The 21747-nt window shown below is 39.6% G+C and overlaps 2 protein-coding genes across 3 annotated transcripts in view; both read left to right on the top strand.

Moving 5' to 3' along the window:
- Nucleotides 1-21747, top strand: part of PLCB1 (phospholipase C beta 1) — an 824470-nt gene that overhangs the window by 616625 nt on the left and 186098 nt on the right. For both annotated transcript variants that reach the window (XM_070471868.1, XM_070471869.1), the window contains exons 10-11: nt 4330-4476; nt 21021-21178. In XM_070471868.1, coding sequence (XP_070327969.1) covers nt 4330-4476; nt 21021-21178 — 305 coding nt within the window. The remainder of the gene's footprint in view (nt 1-4329; nt 4477-21020; nt 21179-21747) is intronic.
- Nucleotides 15654-16448, top strand: LOC139036534 (non-histone chromosomal protein HMG-14). The gene has a single exon (XM_070471867.1). The coding sequence runs from the start codon at nt 15812-15814 to the stop codon at nt 16115-16117; it is 306 nt and encodes a 101-aa protein (XP_070327968.1). The 5' UTR covers nt 15654-15811; the 3' UTR covers nt 16118-16448.

The following is a 21747-nucleotide window of genomic DNA, read 5'->3' on the forward strand; positions in this document are numbered from 1 at the left end:
GTATGTCTTGCTCCAGAACTTGTTGGTTCTTGGGTGGAGCTTGGTTTCAGTGTAGGTATGGAGGCTTTTGGATGAGCTCTTGTTGATTAATGTTCCCTGGAGTCAGGAGTTTTCTGGTGTTCTCAAGTTTTGGATTTAAGCCTCCTGCCTCTGGTTTTCAGTCTTATTCTTACAGTAGCCTTGAGACTTCTCCATCCATACAGCACAGATGATAAAACATCTAAGTTAATGGTGAAAAGATTCCCCACAGTGAGGGACACCCAGAAAGGTTCGCAGAGTTACATGAAAAAGAGAAAAGGGAGGAGGGAGATAGAGGTGACCAGGAGGAGAAGAGGGTGAATCAAAAGAGGAGAGAGCAATCTAGCCCATAATCAATTCCCTATTTGCTCTCCACAGTCTGGAACACTCAGAGAGGTTCATGGATTTACATAGAGAAGAGAAGAGGGAGGAAGGAAATAGAGATGACCAGGAGGAGAGGAGGGGGAATCAAAAGGAGAGAGACAGATCTAGCCAGTAATCAGTTCCCTGAGTGTTCTCCACAGCCCAGAACACCCAGAGAGATTCACAGAGTTAAGTAGAGAAGAGAAGGGGGAGGGAGGAGATAGAGGTGACCTGGGGAGAACAGGGAGAGTCAAAAGGGGAGAGAGCAATCCAGCCAGTAATCATACCCCTAAGTAAAAATGGGTACTGAAGATTAGATTCTTAGAGGTACAAAATTGATAACAAATACCAGAAAGCAAAGGTTAAAAATCTAGAGTAGAGGTTAGACTCTGAAAAATACAATATTAAAAAAAAAATTGCAAAAAATATAAAATCTATATATATGGATTTGCTTTAAAAATAGGATCTTAAAAAAAAAAATAGGATCTTTTTTCCCTCAAGGTAATAGTAGGTTATAAAAATGAAAATTAAAGGAGTAATAAAGAACTTAAAAATTAAAAGAGATAATATTAAAAATATATCTAGGAATTTCTCTGGAGCTGTTGAGGGCAGTGAGGGGTCATTTCAACTTCAGATAGTTCCTTGTTCCAGCTTATACTTCTTCTCAAGGTCTATAGGCCCCTTCCAATGTAGTCAGTGCTAACTACAGGGGTTTAATCTGTTGCACCTGTCACTTCCAGACCAGTTCCCTCTTTTTTGTTTATTTTGGCTTCCTCTGTTTGCAGGTCTCTTCATTGTCTAATTTCTGCCCTAACACAAGGGGGCTAAGGTGGTCACTTATTTGAGCTCACTTGTTCAGTTGTGCTGTGGGGAGGGAGTAACACTGGAAACAAATATCACTGGTGTGTGTGGGAAAGTGCTCACAGTGCCTGGGCCACACTGGGTTTGCCCCAGCTCACGACATGTGTGCTTTCCCGGTCTACACTGCTCAGGCTCCAGGCTGCTCTGTAGGGAAACTGTCCAAAGCAGGCTTTGGGTTGCGTGCACTTCCCAGGTCTAAGCTGCTCAGGTTCAGGTTCTCAGGTACTCCACAGAGGCACAGACTCTGATGGGCCTGCAATTTGTCCCCTTCCCAGATCCGAGCAGCTCCAGCAACTAGGTGCTGGCAAGTGCACTCTCCCAGGTGGTCTGTGCATCTTAATCACCTCCCCTGTCTCCCAGCCACTTGGTTTCCCGGGTGCGCTGCAAAAGCACCGTCTCCAGTGTGCTGTGTGTCTCCTCTGGGGAGCTGATCTTTGACTGCGACCCTCCTGGTGGATGTCAAGCATCCAAAATCCCAGGAAGACATGGTTAGCAACTGGGAGCCTGCTCACAGTTTGGTGGAGGATGCCATCTCCGGGACTGAGATTGCCCCTTGTCTTCTGTCCCTGGCTCTCGCCCGCCTGCCTCTAAGCCTCCAGTGGGAGATGAGCCAGTCCGCAGCTGGCTAACTCTTCTCTGGTATTTGCTCAGTCCTTTGTTCTGTGAGCGGGCCCAGCAGTGCCTTAGATTTGAGCTTTTCACGGGAAAATTCTCTCTCTCTCTCTCTCTCTCTCTCTCTCTCTCTCTTTTTCCTATCTCTGGCTATCCCATGGTTTTGTGTTGCTATCTCACTTTAGCTCCCTCAGACTGCCCTCAGGGGTTTCAGGCCCAGTCCTTGCCGTAAGCAATGCAGCGTGCGCCCCCTGTTCAGCCTCTGCTCGCTGATGGTGGACGCAAGCGTCTGGACTACTTCTCCGCTGGGAGTTGCGGTTAGGCATGTAATCTGTGGTTTTTGTTTTTCTTTTTTTAATTTTCCTCTCCCAGTTATGATGCCCTCTGAGATTACAAAACTCCCCACAGACCCGCCAGTGAGAGGGTTTCCTGATGTTTGGAAACTTCTCCTTCATGTCTCCCTCCCCAGGACAGGTCTCCATCCCTAACTCTTTTGTCTCTCTTTTTATCTTTTGTATTTTGTCCTACCTCCTTTTGAAGAGAATGAGCTGCCTTTCTGGGTGCCTGGTGTCCTCCGCCAGCATTCAGAAGTTGTTTTGTGGAAGTTTCTCAGCATTCAAATGATCTTTTGATGAACTTCTGGGGGAGAAAGTGGTCTCCCCGTCCTATTCCGCTGGCATCTCAGGACCGCCCCCTGCTATCAAGTTTTTACCTCTTGAGTTTGACATCAGGATGAAGGGAAGGCAAACCACTGGTGAAAGAGTAAAGTGCTAGAACTTTTAACAGAAAGCAAATTGGTTATGTATACTAAAAGTCTGAAAAATATGCAGTCTTTGAACCAGCAATTCTATTTCAGAGAACTCATTCTGAGGAAAAAGTTTGTACAAAGATTCAACTACCAGAGTATTCAATACAATATTATTTATACTAGTGAAAAATGAGAACTTCAAAGATAATGGAATATTATTCAGTCATGTTATAACTCTATATAGTTTATAATACATAAAATATAAATATTAATATTATGTGGTTATGTTCATAATACTTTTCAGTTAATATGTACATATACATATATATGGAGAAGGCAATGGCACCCCACTCCAGTACTTTTGCCTGGAAAATCCCATGGATGGAGGAGCCTGGTGGGCTGCAGTCCATGGGGTCGCGAAGAGTCGGACATGACTAACCAACTTCACTTTCACTTTTCACTTTCACACATTGGAGAAGGAAATGGCAACCCACTCCAGTGTTCTTGCCTGGAGAATCCCAGGGACGGGGGAGCCTGGTGGGCTGCCATCTATGGGATCACACAGAGTCAGACACGACTGAAGTGACTTAGCAGCAGCATATATATATATATTTATATATATATATATATATATACACATACATATATATATATATATATGGCTGCATCTTCATAAAAGAACTATACATACACATGCATACACACATTTCTTCCTCTGAAAGTGTATATTCTAGGATTTTAATAGTAATTCTCTCTGAAGGAAGAGTTAGGCATGTTCAGAAAAATTTCAGTTTTCTTCCCTCTCTGCTCATGTCATTTCCTAATTTTTCTTCCATAAACATATACTACTTTTATATTAATATAAAACTTTTTCAACAAGGAAAAAGAAATACTGTCCTCTAACATTTATCAGAAAGATCTTCACGATTCACAAATGCACTGGTGGTTGTGTTTGTTTTGTTTCTTTGGTTGGTTGGTTGGTTTTTGAGGCTTTGATTGTTAAGATTGAAGAAACAAACTATAATGATGAACCATGTATTGTATAAAAATTACTTTAGTAACAATAACGAATTATCTCGATATTTAGTATTAGTCACCTCAGAAAGATTACAACAACAAAAAAATTCTAAATAGAATCTGAGTAAACTAAAGTGTGAGACATATTTATTTCATTTAAAATAAAGTCATTCTAAATAAGAAATGTTAAGGACCTTCATTTTTATGAACATTCAGATTTTTATTCCTCAGTTATGGTCATATTTATTTTCTTTTTCAGAGGAAAAAGATTATTATTTGAAAACATTTTCACTTTATTTTAAATAATAAAGCCATAAAAGTAACATGTTTCTATGAGAGAACATTGGGAAATGTACCCTTGACTTTACTACCCAGAAATAAACACTAAAAACATTTTGGTGTCCATGCATAGGATTGTAACCAATCTTATATTTAAAAAACAGTTGATCCATGTTTAGGTATTTAAATTCTCTGAGAGTCTGTGAGACTCATGTAATTACATTTTTCTCTATTATTTCTGGCATTTAGGGATAAATATAGTAAAGCAGCATGACCTAGATTACTGTTTATCCATATCAATTGCAACTGGGGCTAATGTTTTTCATCTTGGATACTACCAGAGTTTTCCGCAAAATAATAATAATAATATGATATCAGAAACCCATAAAAATAATACATTCACGTTCCTCTTAACTCTTCATTTCCTCTAGGACAGATATCAGTGGATGGATTTATGCGCTATCTGAGTGGAGAAGAAAATGGTGTAGTTTCACCTGAGAAACTGGATTTGAATGAAGATATGTCTCAGCCCCTTTCTCACTATTTCATTAATTCCTCACACAACACCTACCTCACAGGTATGAGTTTATAGTTCTTTGACAATTATTCTAGCCAGTCTCACCAAATGTCACCAACCTCTGCTTTCTGTTGTTCAAAAGTACAGGTGGATTTCCTTTCACTTCCTGACTAGAGGCTCTTCCATGACTAGAGGCTCTTCCCAAAAGTAACAATATCATTTATCCACATGTCCTTCTTGCCTGGAGATCGCCATGGATAGAGGAGTCTGGCAGGCTGCAATCCATGGAGTGGCAAAGAGTTAGACATAACTGAGCAACTAACACTGTAACACACTTCCTATGTTTCAACTCATCTAAAATGTATCCATGTCTGATATCTTCAGACCAATGGAATTTTTATGTAACTGAATTCATTCTTACAGTGGACTTCAATCCATTTATTATCCTGTCTAGTTCTCTGGACTGTTTTCATCTACAGAAAAGCTCCAGAACCCTAGATAACTTCGGCTTTAAGGTAAATTAATAATTTTGCTCAAAGTGGACAGGACTTTATTATTGCTGTTGTTTACCTGCTAAGTTGTGTCTGACTTTTGTAACCCCATGGACTGTATCACACCAGGCCCTGCTGTCCATGGAATTTCTCAGGCAAGAATACTGGAGTGGGTTAATGGGTTACCATTTCCTTCTCCAGGGAATCTTCCTGACCCAGGATCAAACCCACATCTCCTGCTTGGCAGGCAGATTCTTAACCACTGAGCCACCAGGGAAGGGACACGGCTTTAGACATAAGCAAATTTCTTGTGAGCAACAGCTTATACTTTGTTGTAAATATTATAATAAAGGGGGAAAAAAGCAACACTATGTTTCCTAGTCAGTTCAGTTCAGTCACTCAGTCGTGTCCGACTGCGATTCCGTGAATCACAGCACGCCAGGCCTCCCTGTCCATCACCAACTCCTGGAGTTTACTCAAACCCATGTCCATCGAGTCGGTGATGCCATCCAGCCATCTCATCCTCTGTCATCCCCTTCTCCTCCTGCCCCCAATCCATCCCAGCATCAGGGTCTTTTCCAATGAATGAGTCAACTCTTCGCATGATGTGGCCAAAGTACTTTCCTAACTTGGCCCTAAATTGAGGATTGTCAATTTAGTAGATTGACAATCTAGTTTTTAGTAGATTGTTAAATAGAAAAAATATTAAAATATATATATATTATCTCTACACAGTTTAGAATTAAAAGTTTAATAAATACCAATTTCTATAAGCTAAAAATGTTTTTATAATCATATATTTCTTGCAGAATACTCTCTGATTACTAGCTTTGGAAAGACTGTAAAAAAAAAAAGACCTACTGGTTAAAAAAAAAAAAAACTTTTAAAAACCTTATCATGCTCTTGCTTCACACAATCCATTATCCAAATGAATATAGGATAGTAAGACCTCAAGACCCATAATGCAAACAAAGTAAAGTCTGGGGTCTCATTTGGTATCTGTAAGTGGTAGCTGCTCGCCATGCCTTAGGGGTGGTTCTGGTGCATTTATGCCTTATTGCCTGGGGTCGTGTGGTTTGTGTAGCAAGACAGACCAGCAATGCCATGTGCATAATGACAGTGAGATCCAGGCACTAAATATGCGTGGGGTTTTCACAGGGTTCAGCCATCTGACAAATAAGCAGTTCTTTCTTCTAAATTCTTTAAAGAAATCCATTCCTGTAGACATAAATGTATGTTGTGCTGGCGTCAAATCCAGCATTGGCCTAATAGCCCATACTTGGTGAAAATAGCTTAGAGTAGAAATGCCTCTTAGACAGATAAGTGGCCGCTGGACAGCTGGAAGGGGCACACTCAGGATGATGCTATATGATCCTAGACCATCTAGTCAGAATCATACGCTGAGTTCTACCATCAGTTGAACTGCAACAGCATGATTTTCTTGAAAACTGGATGGCTCTCAGACTACTTGTGGCCTGTTTTGTTTCAACCACATTACCTACTAAGAAAGATTCATGGTATAAAACTAATTAGATTCATGTTTGGCTCACATAAACCCATTCTGGTCATCTCTTCTTGTATAACCAATCACATCAAAACTCATGGGCATAAAAGAGCCACCATTTTATTTTGGTCCATATTCTATAGGTCAAGAACTCAGACAAGGCACAGAGCAGATGGTTTGTTTCTGTTCTCTGTCGTCTTGGGCTCCAGCTGGGAAGCCAATACCCGGGGTGATTTAGACACCTTGGTTGTGGAAATCATCTAGAAGCTTCTCCACAAGCATGTCTGGCACTTGGGTTAGTGACACAATAGCTGGGCTCAGTTAGAACTGCTGACCTAATTGCCTGTAAGGCCTCCCTGTGTGGCTTAGACTTCCTCAGGTTAGGTGGGCATCTTACATGGCAGCTGTAGCTGCCAAAACAAGTGTTCCAAAGAACACAGAGGAACTTAATGGCCTTTGTGCACTTAGCCTCTGAAGTTCCATACTGTCACTGCTTTATTTGTCAAAAAAGTCACAACCCTACCCAGTTTCGAGGTAGGGGGTGTAGACCACAGCCCTCAATGGGAGGAATGTTAGAATATTTTTAGTCTTCTTTTAAAATTACTACAAGTTTCATAGCTTCAAGAAGAGAGTCTCCACTTAGCCCACTTTCTTGAATTCAGTTTCCTAGGCTTATTATAAAAGTTTCACAGCTCCCACTCAAATTGTTAAGACTTTGTAAAGGATTTTTTTCCCTCTCAGAGATCCTTAATCTTGTTTGGTGCCATTGATGTATATGGCATTCTGGTGAAGCCTATGAACCCTTCTAAGGATGTTGAATGCATAAAATAATGTATGTAAAATTAAAGAGGAAATAAACTCCATTGAAATATTTTTATCAAATATTAAAAAAAATTTGTGATACAACTGTGTATATTTTAATAACATAATTTAAATCATATATATTTTATTAACATAATTTTTAAGACTCATAAATAAGTCATGTAGTATTTGTAACAGTTGAAATATGACATGAAAATGTCTGTGATTTCTAGTAGTTACAAAGTCACAGTCCCACTAATACTACAGTGATTTGTGACCTACATTCATAACTGAAGAGAATGTTAAATTGCACATGGTGGTTTGAGTTGAAGATGTGATCATTTTTCTCATCTAAGTCTGAGGAGGTCTATAGAAGCTGAAGAATTGGCCTGCAATGCAGGAGACCCTGGTTTGATTCCTGGGCCGGGAAGATCCCCTGGAGAAGGGAGAGGCTGCCCACCTCAGTATTCTTGGGCTTCCCTGGTGGCTCAGATAGTAAAGAATCCACCTACAATGTAGGAGACCTGGGTTCAGTCCCTGGGTTGGGAAGATCCCCTGGAGAAGGGAAAGGCTCTACCCACTCCAGAATTGTGGCCTAGAGAATTCCATGGACGCTATAGTCCATGGAATCACAAAGAGTCCGACGCAACTGACTGACTTTCACTTTCATGGAAGCTCAAGTTAAGAGTCTAGATCTTTGACTTAATAGGATACTAAGAAATGTAACTGTGAAGACTTGGACACATGATTGAATCTTGCATTCATCATATACTTAGGACCACAAAACTCATAAAAATGTATGTTCAGGTGAATTCTAGATGTTGTTTCATCTAGAAGTCACAATATGCAGTAATTTTACAAATAGCTCCTTTTAAGTCCAAAAATGAATATATTTACATCCATTAGTATCTTTGCTGCTGCTGCTGCTAAGTCACTTCAGTTGTGTCCGACTCTGTGCGACCCCATAGAGGGCAGCCCACCAAGCTCCTCCATCCCTGGGATTCTCCAGGCAAGAGTACTGGAGTGGGTTGCCATTTCCTTCTGTGATTAGTATCTATATTATTTACCATATAATAAAAGAGACAATGGTACCAAAACAATTGAGTCTCAAGTTTGACTGGGTGTGTGTGTGTGTATATATATGTATCATTATGGACTTAAAGCTTTCGGAGCTTATGTAGATTCACTCAACCACAGCCTCTATTCTCCTTTTGATGTCATATTGTCTCAGCTGTGGTCAGTGGGAACATTTTTTATGTTGGCTGCTCTCTCTTCTTAACATGACCCATTGATCTTTGAAAATGTCCTTATTTTCTGGCACATAGAGATCTTGCAGACTCACCTTGTTCCTTCCTGCACCATGCATGAAATCAGACTTTTCCCTCAATGAGCCCTTGTTGCTTTTAGTGTGAAAAATGTGTGTATGAGTAACAACAATTTGAACCCTGTGCTATGGAATGTTGTTTCATTGAACAAAGCAAGAAAAGAGACTTTTTGTTTTCTTGTGAAGACACAAGAGTTCACTTAATGATTTCTATTCCTTCCAATTTAAATTCTTGATTCTATAGCCGTGCTTCCTTTATCAGTCTTGATACCTTGCAAATTATGTATAATCACTCATTTGCTTTACTGGCAACACAATAATAACAGTAAGAAAGTTGTTTGTTATCAATGCAAATAATAAAACTACAAAATAGTGTTAAATTTTTCTCAGCAGCTCTGTTTTTTTAATTGCTTTTTGCTAAGTATTTTTAATCCAATTAATTTCTTCACTTGCCCTCCCTCTGATTACCTTGTTTAAGTACATATAAGGTAGAGAACTTGGCTCTTTTGTGTCAGTTGGGTTTGGGATGTTAGCATATTAATGGCCAATAGTTTTCAGAAAGTGAGTCATCTACTAAAAAAGTGAAGGGTTCACTATTTTTCATTGAAGAAAGAACTCCAATAGCTATCTCCAAATTTCTGAACAATGATTTCATATCACCACCATCTTATATACATGATTTCTAACCAAGTATATCAACTCTCCCCAACTTTTAAATTTCTAGTAGTATTAAAATTCAGGTATTTTTAAACATTCAATTTTTAAAACTGTTACCTATGTTAGATCATGTTCTGATCTTTAAGGTTATTTTTAAACTTATCTTCTTCACTTTTCAGAGCCATGTATTGTCATATCAAAGTTTGCATTATGTAAATTTCCATGCTTAAAACATTACTTTGTCCCAATACCAGTCAAACTTTCTTATTTTCCTGCTGGGGAATTAAGGAGAATTCCATATTGTTAATTTTAAAAGCGACATATAAATTCTAATATAGGATCTTGAGATTTTCACTGAAATTCTCTTTCGAGGTAAAATTTGGTTTTACTTTGTATGATATTCATATGATATTATTAGTGTCCTTGTTTTAAATATAGATAAACCTCATGTAGAACTCATCTTTCAGAGATCTTTGGGTAAATATGAACATCTGTAATATAGAAATTCAAACTTCCAAAACCAATCATGAATATTATAAAATTTTAATAACATCATAGAATCCAGTTAAATGTTAGTATCTAGAAAATGAGTTAGATTTTATACTTTACAAGCAATTCCAGAACAAGTAGAAACATTTTCTATAGCAACATTATTTCATAGAAGCTATATTTGGTGGAAAAAGAAAAGTTTTTCTATTCAAATGAGCCTTTAAAATGCTAGGCACAAAGAAAGATTGGCACCTACTGCAGAATGTTTCAAATACTGGAAAAAAGACTTACAGAGACACTCTCACTAAGGTTAAGATCAATCCTCCCCGCCCCAGTCATGACCACACTACTTATTTCCTTGGAGCATTTTAAGAACTTATCTCCTTGAAGTATTTCCTGAGAAATGCCAGTCTAAGTTCAAAGGAGAATTTCAATATTTTGAATGTTTTCTTTTGAGCATTTAAAAGGACTGTAAAAATTAAATATACAGTATAAAAACCAATCCATTTAGCAGTGCATTATTATTATTATTATTATTATTATTATGTCTATTTCCCTGCTCATTATTGCCCCTTTGTTGACTATCAAGGCACCCAGAAGGAAAAATAAAATCGGATCACTGAGAGAAATACACGCACAGAATAAGTAGACTTTTAATTACAATGGTCATTTTCTAGGGTTTTGGATAGACTTGGCAGTGCATCAGGTAGTGACTATGGTTTAAATTATTGTTTTTCCTTGAGGAATCTACCCTTATGATTCAAAACAAGACTGTCTCAGGACTGAACAGTGTCCATTCATTTCAACCTAAAATTTTTCAGCTCTAAGTAAATCTTTCCATACTCCAAACAGTTTGGGAGATGTTGTTGTTCAGTTGCTAAGTCATATCTGACTTTTTGAGACCCCGTGGGCTGCAGCACCCAAGACTTCCTTGTCCTTCACTATCACCCTGAGTTTGCTCGAACTCATGTCCTTTGAGTCGATGATGCCATCCAATCATCTCATCCTGTCGCCCCCCTCTCCTCCTGCCCTCAATCTTTCCCAGTATCAGAGTCCTTTTCAGTGAGTCAGCTCTTTGCTCAGTTGACCAAAGTATTGGAGCTTCAGCTTCAGCATCAGTCCTTTCAATGAATATTCAGGGTTGATTTCCTTTAGGATTGACTGGTTGGATCTCCTTGCAGTCCAAGGGACTCTTGAGTCTTCACCAGCGCCACAATTCAAAAGCATCAATTTTTTCATGCTCAACCTTCTTTATGATCCAGCTCTCACATCCATACATGACTACTGGAAGAACTATAGCTTTGACTATATGAACCTTTGTTGGCAACATGATGTCTCTGCTTTTTAATAAACTGTCTATATTAATCATAACTTTACTTCCAAGAAGCAAGCATCTTTTCATTTCATGGCTGCAGTCACTGTGCACAGTAATTTTGAAGCCCAAGAAAATGAAATCTGTCACTGTTTCCACTTTATCCCCATCTATTTGCCATAAGGTAATGGGGCCAGATGCCATGAACTTAATTTTTGGAATGTTGAATTTCAAGCCAACTTTTTCACTGTCCTCTTTCACCCTCATCAAGAGACTCTTTAGTTCTCTTCACTTTCTACCATTAGACTGGTATCATCTGCATATCTGAGGTTATTGATATTTCTCTCAGTAATCTTGATTCCAGCTTGTGGGAGATAATGGCTCCATATACTCAGGAAAAGCAAAGTGACATTATCTCTGAATAATTAACATATTTATTCAGCTTGGGAAATAAAGCATTACACTGGAGGTTTTATCTGTCACTCTAATGAATTAAACTATCTGATTATTCAACTCCTAAGATGTATGTTCTTGACTGCAGAAAAGCTCTAAAAATATACCTATACCCTTTAAGGTAGTTTCACTCTTGTCAGGATCAGTCATTCCAACCTCGGTTGGTTGTCAGTCACTACCAACCCTAGCTTACTGTCACTCCCTCTCTTCATCTCTTCTATTCATTTAGTCCTTGGCATATGCAACCTTTCATAATTTATTTTTTGTTTAAAGAACACATACGTCCATTGAAAAAATGTACAAGATGGAAGTTGTGAATTAAGTTTTATTGGGGGCAAAATCAGGATGATGGCCTGGGAAACAACATTTCAGATAGCTCTGAGAAATTGCTCCAAAGAGAGAGGGAAGATAGTATTATTTATAATTTTAGGGAAGAGGGGTATGTGTGGTCAGAGGCTTACGGAGGCTTTGACAGAGGGTTGCTGCTAGTCACAAGGAGCTGATGTCACTGTTAGACATTTTAGTGCTTTTCTAGGGATGAGAAGATGCAACAATTGGGTTCATAAGATCTTCTCCTGAAGATATCTAACTATCTGAAGACCAGTTCTGCCAGGTTTTTCCCAGAGCATAGAGTCATCTCCACCCTGAACTCCTTTCAGTGTATATTGAAAGTCTACAGTGACTAGTAACCTAATTCTTGTAGAGGCAGATGACAAGTGCCAATTTTTAGTTAGCACACAGACCAATGAAAGTTGGGTGGTAGAATGTAAAGAGTTGAGCTTAGCAAATAAACAGAGCAAGTTTAATTTTGTCTGTAAGTAAATGAACTCTTCTAAACTTTAACTTCTTCATTTAGAAAATGAAAGGAAGTTGAAACAGCCAGTATGTTTTGGTTTCTGAGTGTGTGCATATGTGCCAAGTCGCTTCAGTCATGTCTGACTCTTCATGACCTGATGGGCCGAGGCTCACCTGTCCATCCCATGGGATTCTCCAGCCAACATCACTGGAGTGGGTTGCCATGCCCTCCTCCAGGGGGTCTTCCCAACCCAGGGATGGAACCCAGGTCTCTTATGTCTCCTGCACTGGCAGGTGGGCTCTTTCCTACTGGTGCCACCTGGTTACATAAAAGGAAACTATTACTCAGTGGTTTAAACATTAAGGAATTTATTACGTCATACAACAAGAAGTCCAGAAGCAGAGTGATTGAGGGTTGATTAAATCCAGGATTGTTGGTGTCATAAGAGACCCAGATGCTTTCCATCTTTTTGCTCCTCTTACAGTTTCAATATGGCTGGGCACCCTGGGCATTGCCTCCTAAGAAATAAGCTCCATGTGTGGCCCAGGGACATCTCTGTCTTGTGGCCCTTTGTGTGAGTGAGGTTCCCCACACCCCACCCAGTAGACTTTCCTTTATTCCCTATTGGATGCAGACCAGAGTTACACCATATAGCAATGACTTACAAATAGCTTTAGCAGGGGCCACAGAATGACTGTGACTGGCTGAGAAGAAATAAGATTTACCCCAGACCTGGGAAGGAGACCCTAAAGCTTATCAGAACCTAAACAGACTATTCCGTTGGCAAGGAAAGAGAAAGAAATGACAACCATAAGTGTGATAGTGGGGTGAGGGTTTGAGTTCCCTGACACATAAGAACGTTCTCCTTTCTTTATACATACTTACCTCCCTGCCTAAATGGAAAGGGTAAGGAAGATATCTTGTGTCATTTTTGTATCCTAAGCCACCAGTATTTGCCTCCCATGGAGAATGTTTGAGAATGTGCATAGACCCTAGTGGTGAGGCTCCTATAATCAATAAGGCATACGCCTAAAGTTGTTTTCCCACTTGCCTAAGCCATCCATGGCAATTGGATCTATTTCAAAAGAGCTTCATGGTGATAAACCATAATGGAAAAGAATTTTAAAAAGTATATACACACACTTTGTGTGTGTGTGTGTGTGTGTGTGTGTGTATAACTGAATCACTTTGCTGTACCATTAACATGGCATGATAAATCAATTATGCTTCAATTTAAGTATAAGTTGGCAGACAGATAATATGGAAGAGAGAGATCAGATCAAACCAATGGTCCTAGAGATGGTCAGGATGAACAACACATCCTCTGTATTTTGAATAGTTTTCTCAATTGTAGCTGTTGGTTTCACAGAATTTAAAGCAAGGAGAAATGGTCCCACCTCCATTTTTTTAAGGAGAGAGTGTTTATTGAAGAAAGCCACTGAATTAACAAATGCATCACATTCTATAACCTTCTTTCCCTGAAGTTGAAGAGAAGACAATAAATAATAGTAATACAAATATAGGTAATCAATCATCATAGTCCACAAGAGGAGAAATTTTTCAGAAGACTGCGTTAATGGAGAAATTGTCATTTTCAATTTTCTGGTCTCTTCCATCTATGGATGCCTTGGATAGTCTGAGACAAAGCTCAAGTGAATGGAACCAGCTGCCTGAAATGCAGTCAAGTAAGAAGTTACAGAGCTATGACTCTGGGCAGTATTATAAATTAATCTGAGATAGAGTTTCAGCTCCAAAATTCAATCATGGGCTTGGAATGTACTCCAAAATGTGTTCACAGCCAGGCAGAGATGATGTCAGATGCTAGTTTCAGAAACAGTAAGGGTTGAGTGACTCATGACATATCATTAATCCCAACCCACAGCAATCCCCTGGCTCCAGAGGTCTATTTATTGGATCTAGTCAAATGAAAATATAATGAGTGGATGGAATATAACAATGAGGAGTTAGAAATTTTAGAGAAGAACAATAAACCAGCTTTGAGGCTTTAAGCAGAAATGGAGTAGTGGAGAATATCAGTAATAATTCATATATTTGGAAAAAAGCTCCATAAATGAAGGAAAACACAGAGAACCAAATATGCATTCCAAGCAATAAGACAATTATGGATAAATGTATGGTTTTTAATGCCTTTTTTGAGAGATTTCCATTTCTAATACAGATTGTTCATTTTGAGAATTAACCAAATTACTGTAGAGAAATTTTGGGAGTCTTAGATATTGAACAGGAAACACCACACAGACACACACACACTCACACACAAGAAAACACATATACAAGCACCCCCCTTCCCTTTCTTTGTTTCGATTTGTTTTTCTTTTCAGAATCTTTCCATCTCACACACTCAACTCCTTGCCTTACCATGTCTTTCAAAATATTAACTGATCAACGTTCAAGAAGTATATCAAATCCCTTCTGTTTGAATGATAAAAAATATATATGCAGCAAGAAAATCCAAAAAAAAAAAACTGTTTTGGAAACATTTTGAATATTTTATGACAAACAATCTGCTGTGGGTTAATTAATATATACCTTCAGTGTAAAACCATGCAACTCAGATTAGAATTTGAACCCACAGTCTTTTAACTGAGATCACACACCTGGTCTCAAGACTTAATGAAGTTCTGGTTCTTGATGTCTCACTGTAGAAAGTATTCAGTGAGAGACAAAGTGATAGGTAAGAAGTGGACTTATTTAGAGAGAATTACACTCCACAGACAGAGTGTAGACCATCTCAGAAGGCAAGAGCAGCCCTAAAATGTAGTATGGTTAATTTTTGTGGGCTGGGTAATTTCATGGGCGAATGAGTGGTAAGATTATTCCAACTATTTGGGAGAAAGGGCAGAGATTTCCAGAAATTGGGCCACTGCCCAATTTTTTGTCTTTGATGGTTGGCCTTGGATTATATCATGCAAAATGCCAGGCTGGATGAAGCACAAGCTGGAATCAAGATTGTGGAGAGAAATATCAACAACATCAAATATGCAGATGACAACATGCCTATGGCAGAAAGGGAAAAGGAACTAAAGAGCCTCTTAATGAAAGTGAAAGAAGAGAGTGAAAAACCTGGCTTAAAACTCAACATTCAAAAAAAAAAAAGATCGGCACTTTGCGGCTCGGCTTCAAACAAACTACCGTGAGGCGAGAGCGGCCTGTGGGGCCCCGCCCCCTCGCCTGGGTCTGGGGCCCCGCGAGACGGCGGACGGGTGGGGGCGCCGAGAGCGGGGGCGGGGCACAGTGGTCGAGTGACGGCCGGCCTCACCTATTCGGGGTGCGGGCCGCGGAGCGGTGGACCCCGCAGCCAATGGGCGGGGGCTAGGGCGGGGGGCGGCCCGGCCGGAGGGGAGGGGGAGCCCGCGGCCGGGGGACGCGGGGGGAGGAGGGGGCGGGCTCCCAATCCAGTTCCATCCGGTTCTCCCACCACCCCCGCCGCGGGTCCCAGCAGCTCGGGCGGCGGGAGGAGAGGCAGCGGTCAGGCCACTCAGCTTCGCGAAGGCTCTCGGCGCGGCGCGGCCCTCAGGCACTCGGCTCTCGCCCGCCCCGCCGCCACGATGCCCAAGAGGAAGGTCAGCTCCGCCGAGGGTGCGGCGAAGGAGGAGCCCAAGAGGAGATCGGCGAGGTTGTCAGCTAAACCGGCTCCTGCAAAAGTGGAAACGAAGCCAAAAAAGGCGGCGGGAAAGGATAAATCTTCAGACAAAAAAGTGCAGACAAAAGGGAAAAGAGGAGCAAAGGGAAAACAGGCGGAAGTAGCCAACCAAGAGACTAAAGAAGACTTGCCTGCAGAAAATGGAGAGACTAAAAACGAGGAGAGCCCAGCCTCTGATGAAGCAGAAGAGAAAGAAGCCAAGTCTGATTAATAACCACACGCTCAGTCCTGTCAGTGGTCCCTGTTTCCCTTCTTGTACAATCCAGAGGAATATTTTTATCAACTATTTTGTAAATGCAAGTTTTTTAGTAGCTCTAGAAACATTTTTAAAAAGGAGGGAATCCCACCTCATCCCATTTTTTAAGTGTAAATGCTTTTTTTTAAGAGGTGAAATCATTTGCTGGTTGTTTATTTTTTGGTACAACCAGAAAATAGTGGGATATTGGATATGGGAGGCTTTGATTGTCTTGGGTGTCAGCTTAACATTCCATAGATGGGGGGTAGCTTTTATATCCTATAATACAAAAGCATACTAAATGGCAGTTTGGAGTCAGTTGTGCATTTAATGTCCTGAACACTTTAAATTACTTCTCTTCCCATATTGTTTTGGTAGAATTATTTCCTACAGCAAACCACTTTTTGATCTTGGCTCTCCTGGTCAGAATTTTGTGCACTATACTATAACATCTTTGGTCGTGGTAGTCCAGTTTTCCTAGTAACTTGGTTAATGTGCTGTGAAAGATTGACAGTTTGGGTATGTAGTGTATATGATATTAAATTGTGAATCAGTGGGACTTATGATGTAACAACATATCAATATTTGAAGATACTGGTACTTGATATCCTGATAAGGAAAGTTTGCTCCAAACTTTAAGCTGGAAAGTCACTGGAATAACTGTTAAGAATCACAACTACATGATATTTTAGATTTCTGGTACGTATGTGAGAATTGTGTACAAATTGAAATGTCTGTGTAGTGATCCTCAAAACAACCAATAAAATCTCAGTTATAAAAAAAAAAAAAAAAAGATCATGGCATCTGGTCTCATAACTTCATGGCAAATGGATGGGGGAAACAATGGAAACAGTGAGAGACTTTATTTTCTTTGGCTCCAAAATTACTGTGGATGGTTACTGCAGCCATGAAATGAAAAGACACTTGCTCCTTGGAAGAAAAGCTATGACAAACCTAGACACATGGACTTCCCTGGTGGTCCAATGGTTAAGAATTGGCCTGCCAATGCAGGGGACATGGGTTTGATCCTTGGTCCAGGAGGATCCCACATGCCATGGAGCAACCAAGCCCCAACTACCAAACTCATTCTCTAGAGCCCATGCTCAGCAACAAGACAACCAATGTGAAGGCTGTGCATCACAACTAGAGAGTAGTCCCCCTCACCACAACTAAGGAAAGCCAACATACAGCATCGAAGAACCACACAGTCAAAAATAAATGAATAAATAAAGCAGAGACATAACTTTTCCAACAAAGGTCTGTATAGTTCAAGATATGATTTTTCAAGTAGTCACGTATGAATGTGAGAGTTGGACCATAAATAAGGCTGAATGCCAAAGAATTGATGCTTTTGAACTATGGTGTTGGAGAAGACTCTTTTGAGAGTCCCTTGGACTGCAAGGAGATCCTAAAGTAAATCAATCTTGGATATTCATTGGAAGGACTCATGCTGAAACTCCAATACTTTGACCACCTGATATAAGGAGCTGACTCATTGGAAAAAACACTGATGCTGGGAAAGATGGAAGAGTGGATGAGAAGGCGACCACAGAGGACAAGATGGTTAGATGGCATCACCAACTCAAAGGAGATGAGTTTGAGCAAACTCCGGGAGATGGTGAAGGACAAAAAAACCTGGTGTGCTGCAGTCCATGGGGTCACAAGTAGTTGGACATGACTGAGTGACTGAACAACTACTTGGAGCTGTCATGGTGCCTGTGGATGTGTCATTTAACTTGATGTGTTACAATGAGTGTACGCTGAGGTTTGAGGTAGAGTGGAAGTGGACTTGTTTACCATCTTGGATGTTTACTGGTTCTAATCAGTTTATGTCATGTCCTTGGGCTATGTCATTCTTCTAAAGGTTGTTTCCTACCAACAGCTTCCTTACCGAAGTTAGTAACACTTAACAAAATATTAATGAAATTGCACATTATCTAGTGTGCAATTACTGCACATAGTCAGTAATATACTTAATATCCTAGGTAGTACACAAGAAAATCTGCTCTACTCTTGAATAGCTGTGCAATTGTCTGCAGGGCCTAGCATTTTTAATGAGTTAACCTGATTAATTATTTGAATTCTTTGCTTCTTTAGCTGAAGTTCAGTTCAGTTCAGTTCAGTTGCTCAGTCGTGTCCGACTCTTTGCGACCCCATGAATTGCAACTCGCCAGGCCTCTCTGTCCATCACCAACTCCCAGAGTCTACCCAAACCCATGCCCATCGAGTCGGTAATGCCATCCAGCCATCTCATCCTCTGTCATCCCCTTCTCCTCCTGCCCCCAATCCCTCCCAGCATCAGGGTCTTTTCCAATGAGTCAACTCTTCTCATGAGGTGGCCAAAGTACTGGAGCTTCAGCTTCAGCATCAGTCCTTCCAATGAACACCCAGGACTGATCTCCTTTAGGATGGACAGCTTGGATCTCCTTGCAGTCCAAGGGACTCTCAAGAGTCTTCTCCAACACCATAATTCAAAAACATCAATTTTTTGGTGCTCAGCTTTCTTCACAGTCCAACTCTCACATCCATACATGACCACTGCAAAAACCATAGCCTGGACTAGACAGACCTTTGTTGGCAAAGTAATGTCTCTGCTTTTTAATATGCTGTCTAGGTTGGTCATAAATTTCCTTAGCTAAAGTAACCCTCCCTTAAGAATAACATATAAATGACCATCATTTCTCCTTCACTCCCACTCTCCCTTTTTCATTTATGCAGCAAAGACCTTTATTACAACAAACTTTGAGGTTATTATAAATGGCAAATTAATTATCTAGCATCAGAAACTTTCTAGCTTATTTTGTCAGCATTTCTGCTTTTGCAAATATTTGTGTATTTAAAATGCCCTATTTTTTCCAGTAAAGAAAAGTGATTTTGCAAACGTACTTAATCAGCCTTTCCATGCATTTACTAGGGCTCTAGAGAACCAAAAAATGTCACCCTGTTGCTATGCTGATACTGGATGCTGTGAGATGCATATAAAACTAAAATTAAGCCAATAGGTTTAATCCCATTTTCTGTGTCCTGTGTGTCTCCACTGAGCAGATCTTGTCCATTTCAAAATCATTTTGACAGTCTTCATTGATATATCAGTTTTAAATGACTGCTGAAAAAATGGAGGCTTACAGAATATAGCTCACAGAAAATCTTTAATGTGGAAAGCCAAAAACTTCCATTTGTGTGTTGATGGTAGTGGGCTTGTTTCAAAACTTATTATTAATCTTTTAAAAAAATTATCAAGGAAATTTCCTGGCAATCCAGTGGTCAGGACTTGGAGCTGTAACTGCCTTGAACTGAGTTCAAGGCCTGGTCAGGGAACCAAGATCCTGCAATCTGCAAGGTGCAATCATAAATACATAAATAATTTATCAAGAAATTACAACCTGCCATTGACTTCTTAAGTGAAACAGAAATAGTTTGGCTTCTACTCCTGCCCACAGATTTCTCAAGTGCTTGTTGACTACAATTCATATCATTTTACTAGAGAATTTCAGTTCTGCTCCCAAGGGTTTTTAATTTTGGTAAATTTTGTCTATTTTCTTTCTTTGTTATTTGTACTTTTGGTGTCATATCTATGAAACAATTGCCTAATCTAAGTCACAATAATTTACCTCTATAGTCTCTGTTTAGAGTTTTATAATTTTAGCCCATACAGTTAGGAGCCTGATTGATTGATTGTGTGTGTGTGTGTGTGTGTGTCTTCGGTATATGATGTAATAGGAATCCAGCTTCACTATTTTCCATATGGCAATTCAGCTGTCCTAGCACCACTACTTAAAAAGATGATTTTCTGCAGTGAATTGTTTTAGAACCCTAGATGTCAGTCAGTTTAACATAATTGTGAGGGCTCATCTCTGGAGTCTCAATTTTATTCCATTGACCTATGTGTCTAATCTTATGCCAGTACCACTCTGCCTTGATCACTGGAGTTTGTTGTTAAGTTTGAAGCTGGGAAGTCTTCCAACTTTGTCCTTATTTTTCACAATCATTTTTGCTATTCTGGGTCCTTTAAATTTCCATATGAATTTTGGGATCAATTTGTACAAAAAAGACAGATATGATTTTTATGGGAGTTGAATTTGTAAATCAACTTGAGAAGTAGTGCCACCATAACAATTTTAAGTCTTCTGCTCCTTGAACATGGGATGTCTTTCCATTTAACTAGATCTTGTTTAATTTTGTTAAACAGTCTCATAATTATTAGAGTACAAATTTTACACTTCATTTGCCAAATTTAAGTTTATTTCTACAAAGTTATTTCCATTTTCCAAAGATAATGTTTAGCTATGTTAAGTGTTTGTGCCTTGGACAAAAATGACAGAAGGTTTGACTTGTATAACACAATAGCCTGTTAACAATACTTCTTCATAGAGAGGGTCAGAATGACAAGACTGAGTTTTGAAGTTATAATCCTGATCTTCCACTTACCAGCTTTAGGAACTTGGACAAATAAAATGTTCTATGCCATTTTTATTATTTGAAAATAGGCATTTAATAACAAACAGAGTTACACTAGGCAGATTTTTGTGAAGATTCAATGAATTGAATTATATATATGAATATGAATTGAATTATTTATAGTAATATATATAAAGTTCAAAGAATTATAACTGGCACATGGTTAACAGTTAGTAAACGTGAGTTGCTGTTATTGTTACATATCCTTCTAGTCTCTCTTCTCCAAACCACTGCTAGAGGGCCATATTTCCATTTGGGGTTATGTTACTACCTTCTGGTTTGTTAAGACAGAAGAAAGGCTGAGAACTACTCAAGGTCTTGAACTCTTTGTTTTCCCATTGCTGAAGATCTCTTCTAGGAGACCATCAGTGTGTTCCTCACTTTGTGAGAGTCTGAGGTTCATTTTGTTGACATTTTACAGCTGGCCAGCTGGCTGGAAATTCCTCTGTTGAGATGTATCGCCAAGTGCTCCTGTCTGGCTGTCGCTGTGTGGAGCTGGACTGCTGGAAGGGACGAACTGCAGAAGAGGAGCCAGTCATCACCCATGGGTTCACCATGACCACAGAAATATCCTTCAAGGTAGAGTGAATGAAGATTACTAAGAGAAGAAGCTAGTGAGACCTGACCCCCTTTTTGGGTAAAACCTGCTTTAGCAGGTTTAGCAGTATAAGGGTCACAGTTAAGTCCATAGGTTTATTTTAAATAATTTAAAGTAATCATATTTGCCATTTCTGAGGCTAAAAACTTAGCAGTTTTTACATGAGTGATTGGCATCAGGTGAACTGATCACCAGCATCTAAGGAAGCTGTCTTACAAAAAGAAATATCAATTTATTTGCCTATTTAGCACATTCTTTGTTTTTTAAATTGTATTTCATCATTGTGAAATACAACATATATAAAGAATGTGCTGTGGTAAGTCACTTCAGCTATGTCTGACTCTTTGGAACCCATGGACTATAGCCCACCAGGCTTCTCTGTCCATGGGATTCTCCAGGCAAGAATACTGGAGTGGGTTGCCATTTCCTTCTCCACAGGAGTAGCATTGGAAGCAAAAAATTTCCAATACCCAGCTTTTAGCCCTGAAACAGTTGGGATGTGATAAAATGAACATCTATCATTTGAGAGGGCAGCAAAAATAACCGAGAT

Source organism: Odocoileus virginianus, chromosome 9, assembly GCF_023699985.2.
Source record: "Odocoileus virginianus isolate 20LAN1187 ecotype Illinois chromosome 9, Ovbor_1.2, whole genome shotgun sequence".
Classification (NCBI taxonomy): Eukaryota; Metazoa; Chordata; class Mammalia; order Artiodactyla; family Cervidae; genus Odocoileus; species Odocoileus virginianus.